This window comes from Acyrthosiphon pisum, chromosome A1 (assembly GCF_005508785.2).
Source record: "Acyrthosiphon pisum isolate AL4f chromosome A1, pea_aphid_22Mar2018_4r6ur, whole genome shotgun sequence".
In the NCBI taxonomy this organism is placed as follows: domain Eukaryota; kingdom Metazoa; phylum Arthropoda; class Insecta; order Hemiptera; family Aphididae; genus Acyrthosiphon; species Acyrthosiphon pisum.
In genome coordinates, this window is record NC_042494.1 from 69,255,129 (window position 1) to 69,264,817 (window position 9,689).

Genomic DNA, 9,689 nt, shown 5'->3' on the forward strand with positions numbered 1-9,689 from the left:
TTTGAATAGCTAAGAACTTGCTCTATTAGTTCCATTTGTTCTACAAATGAAAAAATTGCGTAATTTTAAGTGGCACTCTTTAACAAATACAAAAACACCAAAAACCAATGTTTTTAATATTCTTAGTACGATCTAAAATAGAAAAAAAATAAAATCTATTTTTAGTATTTTGTATTATTCAAGGATATACTCATAGTTTACATTAAAAGTTTTGATGGTTGTAAAAATATTTATACTACGACTGTAAAACATGTACAAGTAAGACAACGAAATACGACGTGTAAGGTATAGAAGTAAGAAAACATCTCGCGAACGATGGTACTGTTCTCGTGAAAATGGACCTAGAAGGTTGTAACTGTGTATCAGTATTCCCAAACATGTGTAGATAATGATTTTATAAAAAAAAAAACAAAAAAATTAAAATGTTTAATGTATAGTTTTGGCCGCGTAAAATGACGTTTCAGACCACTGTGCAACGACCCGCGACTTGCCAACAGCTAGAAGTTGGGTAGGTAGTGTAAAAAAAAAAACATTTTTTAAACCCTTTAAGCGTATAACAATTATTTCCAAGAATAATGGCTATTTTATATAAAAAAAAAACGTGGCTAAGCATCTACGTCGGTAACGGTTGTCAAAGTGCCTTTAAGTGTATTTATTGGTAAAATATTGTAAAACACATAATAAAAATATTATTTTCCGACCATCCGATCTATTCGTTTCGTCATAAGTCAAATTTTTGAGTGAAGATTTATTCGGCTACAATAATATCATGTCTATGTTTCTGCATCTTTTCGGAGTCATTGGGTGGGGTCGTGGTTTTGATTCGCGTCCCTCCGGATCCGCGGAAGAAGTCTAACTCTGTATCATAACATTTGAGAGGAACGGAGTATAATATGGCCGCCGATTCAAAAGTTCGATCGTCATCTCCACCACCGATCTGCGACTGTTCACAGGTAACCGGAGGCCGCCCACCGTACATCAATATCGACGTTCTGCAGGTAAACGGATACCGTCCACCGCACTTCGGCTGTCCAAAGGTTACCGGATACCGTCCATCGGCATCTGTGATCTGTCCAACGCAATGTCCGCCCCGCCGGATATCACCACCATGCACGACTTGCCGGACTACGCAGCCACCATGTACCACACGTCAGACCTTACCTGCACCGTGTACCAAGTGTCGGACGACCAAACCGCCACCGGTATTGATAGTATAATGACGAAATAGACTATTGCGTCTAACATGGTAGGTAAATTTCGACGTGTAGGTACTACCAGTACCGGCGGCGGTTTGGTCGTCTGGCATTCCTTACACGGATGCTGCGTCCAACATTTGGTACAGTTGCCTGTTTAGTTTTGTAGTTTATAATGATAATAAAGAAAATTTTAATTTTTTTATTTTGGATACAGTACACAGATCAACAAAAAGTTTTAGTTAAATATATTTTAATCTTCGGACTATAATTTTAAATGCAAATTAATAATTCCTTTACGAAAAACGCTAACCGAAAAACATATACTACTTTAATAATATTAATATTATTTAAGTAATATATATGTATATAATAGGTAGGTACACAATATATTTGATTTTTTCCATAGTTTATTATAATGTGTTACATTTTGTTATAACGTGTTACACAAAGACAACTATTAAACTAATAATAATAAGAATAAGACATCACATTAATTTGATGACATATAGGTAATATAGAAATTATATAATTAGTTATAATAACATATTATAATATTAGTATAATGTTTAATTGATGGAATTTTTATTTTTATACCAATACAAAGATTTTTGAGGATTGCCGGTCAAACATGGTCAAACTACATGGTGATTTATCTGTGAAAAACTTAAGCTTGATGTCAAGTGACAAATATATACTACTACCTACATCACAATCATTTTTTATTTTTGTAACAGGTTTTCTGTTTTGTTATGTTTAAAAAACAGATGACGATAAATGTGACAAAACTACAATGTTAGTTTCATTGTGTCAGCGTCGACGATGCGTATGAAATACTATTAAACCCATACCACGAAAACGGCTATTTATTTCGGCCGGAAGGTAATTGTTGGACATTATTGATGGTTCATTTTGATGAAATTCATCGCGATATTGACGGTTCGTTGCTGGTGGTGTCAACGATGCGGCTCAAAGTTTTTAAATGGTTTTAAGTAAGCATTTACTGATTGAAAATGTCGTCGATATATGATCCGTCTAATCAACGAGATTGATACCTTCGAGTGTATGATAAGATCTTGACGAAATTAGTGTAGGACCTAAAACTTACCTTAATAATTACCGATCGCCTAACACTTATGCGGCTTTTGATAGGCTGTTGTTTTTTACTTTGACGATCTGTAATAACTATTGGTTTATACCCTAGCCCTATGTGATCGCTTTCATTCTGGTTGCTTATTATATTGTCGTATAGTCAAATGGTGTCCTGTTCTCGTCCATTATCACCGCTTTGTCCCATTACAAGGTTTTTGAAACACGATACCTAAGTACCTATAGGTATAGCTGTATAAAGTAATAGGTATAGGTATACTATAAAGTATCATGTAAATATATTGCATTTTCCCGAACGGCATCATACAAATATTTATTAATCTAATTAGTTTGCTAACTTATTTAAATATATACTTCACATGTTTTCGTGAATATTCTGAAAACAACAATTAAATCTGGTGGATTATTTAATAACCATGCTTATTGATAGTTGGAGAAATGAATGATCCTAAACAAATTATGGTGAACTTTGATGGCATTAAGTAGGTATATTATAAATACTATTGTAAAAGCTATCGAAATCTGTTTTAATATTTTCTATGTTTTTAATTAAAGCCAGTATCTCTATCAATATAGGCTGTATTAGGTTAGGTTACCTAGGTCGAAGTAATGAAAACATCAAGGTCCGGGACTCGGTACCACAATAATAAAAAAAGGGTTAGGTACACATTAGCCTCTGTAAAATGTATAAAGAGCATCCATGAGATGCAAATGCACTCCTTTGCACTCGCAGTGGCGTATTTACGATTTTGTCTTGGGGGGGATATGTATATTTATATTCTATCTTGAGTCCCTCTCCTCCCCCCTAAGTTGCCTTAAAACAGTGATAATATCTTAATGAAATTTTAAACACAAAATACAATAAAATTAACCAATGTACAAGCATCATATTATGTGGTATTTGAACATTATTACTTTATTATATTATTTATATACATAAGTAGGTCATATAGTTATATTAATAATTAATATAACTATAAGATAATAATTATTATTAATATGTAAAAAACAAAATCCAACTTTCTGCTTTTTAGACTTTACTCATCAATGATTTCACTTGGTATAATTTTGATCTTCTGATCAGTGCCGTCCAACGGGCAACGACACTATATTTGTCTATAGTGTATATTAGGTAGTTATAAATTGTTTTGAAAATAAATCGTTAATAGTATAAGTATGATCGATAAGGCGCAGGATATTCCTTTATTGGACAGGATGCATTTAAGGTATAGTATACAGCGAGACAACGTCTGTCTACGGCATGAGCCTCAATAGAAGAATTAAATAGATGAATGCGAACACCACGAAACATATCCTGTCGATTACCTTGGCGAGTTTGTGTCGCTCATTCAAATCGGCAGTCTGCGCGATCATCTCTTCGGATTCACAGAGCATGTGACAATCAGCCGCCGAATCCTGAAATGATAAATACATCGTTAATATTATTATATTTTGAACGTCGTAAAGATTTGGTTCGTCCAAGCGATCTAAAACACATCTAAAATCGACGTGGTCGCGTGCGTCGTTGCTGCTCGCTGGTACGTACGTTTATCTCGATTCCCAAGTATACCAGGTAACCGGAATGAAGGAACCAGGTAACCCCGTGTGGTAGTGGTTTGCTCACCACGGACATGCCTTTTACAGCTATGGACAGCACCGCGGTCGCGGCGATCAGTCCCAAACTGTAAGTGTAGTAAACGACTGAGAAAAAAAACGAAATTTCGTCATCGACATACGTTTTAATGACATTTCGGTAAATGTGGCGAAGTGCTTAAAATATATTTCGGGAAAAAATCTTAGAAATAATAAGGCTAGTAACTATACCTACTATAAAATAAAATACAGGAAATACACCCACAAACTTCTAATTTTTAAATACTGAGCGACAGAGACGTAGTCAGGATTTTATTTGGGGGGGGGAGTCAAAAAAAAATAATAATAAGTAATTTTAACCATTCTTATTAATCAATCAAAAATTAAATTCATAATGACCTACAGACTGCTATATTATGTACATATTATAAAAAAAAAATATCTTATAAATAAAAAAATGTAGGCATAAATATAACATAGATATAATAAAATTATAATTTATATGCCATTATATTCAACACATCATTTGGTGAAACTGATATTTCCCAATGAACGGATAAAAGAGTCAGCCCTGTTAAACGGTCATTTCCAATTTGGTTTCGAAGTAGGGTTTTTACTCTTTTTAAAGTTGAAAATTATCGTTCAACTTCAGTTGTAGATACTGGGAGGGTTACCAAAACTCGTAACAAATGGTTTATATTTGGGTAAAAAGTCGAATCACACGAGTCTAAAATAGCCATAATATCTGTTGGGGTTTCTTCATTATTTTTCCACTTTTCACACCAAAGTAATTACTCACTTGCTATATTTTTTTTGACTTTCATGTTGATTTAAAAGCGCACCAGTAAACGGTTTTTTGGTTTAAAAAAATTGTCAAGTGCTCCTCTCTTCATATTTGATTATTTAAAAACAAAAAACGAAACAGAAACGAGCACAGAAATAAAATGAAATAAAATTTACCGTAGGTACGGACCCCATGGATCCCCCTCTGGCTACGTCCCTGCTGAGCGATAAATGTAATGTTTATAGGTAATATAATATGATGATGTGTGTTTTTTGTCGTGTCAGAAGACCATAATTTTTACATTTGAAAAACTGCTTCAATCTTTAATATTCAGGCTGCGGCAGTAAATTGAATCCAGTTTGTACTTTGGAGTTAAAAGTATAAACAATTTTCCGTACTTTTCAAAATAGTTGGTTATATATATTACTTATTATAAATCACATAGTTTTGCGTGACACGTCGTATATTATATTTTTTTAAATATAAGTATAATTTATCGCAGTGTAGGCATTGTTGTATACGTACCAATCAACCGGAACAGTGGAAGTGACAATCGGTACTTTTGTGTACACGACCATAATGGCCAAAGTGACGAACAGTGCGTTTGAACAGGTTCACAAACAATTTACTTTGATTGTCGGAGTACGAGAGCCAAAATGTTAGTAAATTGAACGAAATACTGCCTGTGAAAACACAAAATTAGCGACAAAATGTTAATACAAGTTTATCCTGCAAATATATGAACTTATTAAATCACCTAAGCCCGTACGTCAATATGACATCATTTTTGTCAAATATTTTTAAGGAAACGTCTTTTGGTAGGTACCACCTTTGGCATGTGATTTATATTATTTTTGTCCACAATCCCCCTTAACAATAACTGATCATATGCCACATAACATTTTTTTGGGTAAATGAGCACAAGCCATGTTATATAACTATTTCTCTGTGCTTATTTTTAATCTGGTCTACGTATATGACGTGTATAGATATAATTATGTGCGCACTGCACATACACACCTACTGAAATCGTACAAATTGAATCGTGCAATGAGAGCTAAGAATTATTTTCGCAAATGCGTAGAAAACATTTTATAACGATTCGGTGGATTCAGCAAACAAGCGTACGAAACACTGTGCTCTGATGCAGTTTATCTCGAGGAAAGCCCTGTTTATTTTGATAAGCACTTGTTTTACAATAAGTCAAGTTAAAAATGATGTTGTTTTCTTTGCTTTCTAGTATTGGAGATGGGAGATCGAACTTTTGAATAGTTCTACAGAACTATAGTAGGTACATATCGTTGCGAGTAGGTATATATGGCTATATTTTATTATAGCCTATAGCCTATAGGTATTATTGTATTAGGTATAGATGTATTGAGTATATGCACTGTAAATGTTGTGTACATTTATATAAATATTATATTACTTATTGGTTTACAAGGGGGGAGGGGTGGCACCTTGATAGGATAAGCCCCCTAAATCGAATTTTAGACCATCTACATAAAAAACACGAAACTCCCCCCCTCTCCTTAAAAACATCACACATCAACAATTTATGGTGGGCTCTATAGAACAACATAATATTTTATCACCCCATGTATAGATCGATGGTAATAATAAGAAAATATATCCAATAGACTTATCGTCTACGAACGAAAATCGAAAACAAAAAACGGGTACTCACATAGAGCTGGGATATAGAGGACTGACTTATAGGAATGCACCTTCCGCCTGATGGTGATATTGTATTCGATGTCGATATATTGTTCGTCGGGACAGCAGTCATAGTACCTGATGTTTCTCTCCTTGGAAACGTTAGTGATGTCCCATTCCGAGTGTGAGCTAGCCATTTCTACCTGGAAAAAATATTGTATGGAACCGTTACCGTGGTTAAAACGCACTAGTTAGGTTATCTACAACGTGCTATAATGTGATAAGGGGGCACCCAGAGGACTTTTGAAAGCATGCTACAATAATATGTAATTTACTAAAATTATACCTCCCACCAACTTTGACTCAACTCGAATATAAAAATGCAAATGTCTAACAAACATATTAGGTGCCTAGTCACCTGGGTATGTATAATTCAAAATAATTTATATTTTAATTAATATACTTTTCATTTGCATACGATTTGCTTTATATTAATCGAATAATATTACTAGACACCGGTATACACGATACACCTATGATTCTTGCACCACGTGAATGCAATTGAATATTCTTTGGGGATCGTTTATTACAGCTCAGCCCCACGTCCTTATTCTATATAGTAGAATCGAGTTTTTTATCATTTGTCCTACATAATATGCAGTTTTAGAAACGCAGTAATAATAGCAGTCCAAAGTCCGTATCAATGAGAATATGGAAAATACTGATATCTTAGAACTAGGAAGTCCCTCCCCCCACAGCCCCACATCACCTCATAAGCGGGTTACACATGAAATCTGGGCGCCACCGTTGTACAATAATATACGTAGGTAGGCATAGTTAAATGGGTGTCACCTACTTCTTCTCCTTCGTCGATGGTCAGGTTCAGGTCTCTGCCCAAGTACAACCACGACCCGAGTTTCAAGACTCCGGTCTGCGTGTCGTGAGGCCAGTTTGTTGTGTCCGTCTTGCAATGTATAATGTACTGCACCGGTTCAACCCATATCACCCCACCGCTTCTGTTCAACACGCTGTTGACGTGTGTCCGATCGTCTTCCATGTTGGCGTCGACGCTGAAAGTTCAGCGACATCCGTTTTTGATGAATGTTTGTTTTTCTGTTTTGATCGACATAAGTAATTTTCTAATATACCTACTTGTTGAACGCCATGATGTCCGGGTGCCAGATCTCACGGTGGTCGACTATTATAGAATTCAGGTGTTCATATTCGCTCGGATTCCAAGTCAACCTATCGTCGATCCAGTTCTACACCAATAATAATAATAATAATAATAAATTGTTATTTTCAGTACACAATCAGGATCTGGTAAACCATTTTCTATTTATAACTCGATCGAACGATTTTCATATTATTATTATTATTATCTTGACTAGGCTGGGTATACTAGCTGCAAGGTGTATTATCAATAAACCATAAAGCGTATAGTTACTAGTTAGTGTACATACGAGTACGGGTATGTAGGTAAATTAAATATTGTAAACATCTCATAAAAACAAATATGTTACTCAAAATAACTAAAACGAGTAACGAATATTGGAAAATAAAATAATAATTATAGGTATATAACATAACATAATATGCGTAGGTAGCAAAACAGTTTAAATATTTTTTAATTTTTATAATATTTTCATCATACTATTATCACATGCTGCAGGTATTGTCGGCTATTTTATCTCAGGTTTATAGGTTTTTCATCTCTTGCAAGTAAGAATTATCGCTTCCCAGACAGCATTTTGTACTGATAATAATATAATATTACTATATATAGTAATATAACTAAATAGCTATAACTTTATACAAATATTATTCGTTATTTTAATGTTATATTAATATTTTTAAACAAAAAATTGATGTCTGGGATTTGATATAATATGTGTATACTGTATGGGTATACAAATGTACAATATTGAAGATTAATTAATTAAGACGATAACAACAGTGACTCAATAGCTTTTCTCGTTAAAATAATTAGTAGTTTAATCTAATATTGGTCATTATAGTTTTGATATTTTTTAATAAAAAAAAACACTTACCGCTATGAACCATGTGCTGAGTATCATTTGAGATTTTTCATAATTCTATAAGAGATTAAATATGCGTGATTACTAATTGAAGGATTAAGTACTTGATTTGAAACAGAAAAAAAAATATAATATTTACCAACTCTGCACTTTTTACCAACATTTTCATGCTCACTTCTAAGGAGTTTTTATCCTGGGGGGCGTAAGGTTTCACTATCTTGTCATAGTTCTTAAAAATATTTTTTCTCAAGATATGTTCTACTGTTGAATTGTGATTATATATCTGGACTTAAAATAACAAATATAATTATTTTAATATAATAATAATAATAATAATAATAATAATAACAATATTTTATTTAGGGAATAATATTACAATTTCCAATAATATAGGTAATGATGATTAATGGCAGTAAGTACATGTGTATCGAATTATAATAAAAATTTATAAAAATAATAAGAAAAAAAATAAGAATATGATCACAAAGAGGAAATATAGTTTTGATTATAATTTTGGAAAACATTTTAGGATGTATAGAAATCTTAGAGATTGGTCGATGATTGGCGACTTGAGATTTATCTCCTTTTTTAAAAAACAGGTGAGATGAAAGAAAACTTCCACATATATCTAATAATGTATTTACAACATTTTAAGTTCTAATAAACTGCCTATATAAAACCGAAAGTTATAAATAAAATTATAATTATATATTTTTAGAAGTATTGAAAATTAGAAACTATTTTCAACTATAGACCACGACGTTTACCTTTATATGTATATTTACTAGGTAATATAACTTTGTATACAATCCACACATTAATGCAAGTTATTAGAGTAAATAATTTAAATAGTCAATAATTATTTTTCACAATATTTCTATTGTTTTCGGTTCAACAATTGCGCTGAATGCTAAAATAATGTGTTCAAAGCTTTTGGTGTTCTGTTTTGTAGCTATATATGTATTATGTATACTCGTATACTGTCCAATTAGGATTACAAGAATCGTAAAATATGCATAATTTTCGGAATTATTTTTTTATTTTAATCGTATAATACGGAGTATGGACATTGCCTTACCTGTTCTCAAGAAAGCCCACAGGTGTGTAGCTTGTGTAGCTATAATAATTATGAATAATCCAATATGATGAGTGCACAACATTGTTGAGAGAATTCAAAAACCACGAGCAACAACGATCTATCGAAAAAAAACAACTTGACCGGTTGTGTGAACGTATTGTGCGTACGCGTGGAATACTGGACAATTTAGTTACGAACGTCCGTGATTATAACATTCTGTCCACTTGAGTACAGGA

The 9,689-nt window shown here is 33.0% G+C and overlaps 1 protein-coding gene across 1 annotated transcript; it reads right to left on the reverse strand.

The window, feature by feature from the left end:
• Positions 1 to 5,208: 5,208 nt before the first annotated feature.
• On the reverse strand, positions 5,209 to 9,689 carry LOC100167418 (acetylcholine receptor subunit alpha-like). The gene is made up of 7 exons (XM_016807463.2): positions 9,454 to 9,689; positions 8,515 to 8,663; positions 8,388 to 8,432; positions 7,489 to 7,598; positions 7,193 to 7,406; positions 6,368 to 6,539; positions 5,209 to 5,363 (listed from the first exon to the last, which is right to left on the reverse strand). Exons 1-7 carry the CDS (start codon positions 9,533 to 9,535, stop codon positions 5,209 to 5,211), a joined length of 927 nt encoding a protein of 308 aa, XP_016662952.1. The 5' UTR covers positions 9,536 to 9,689.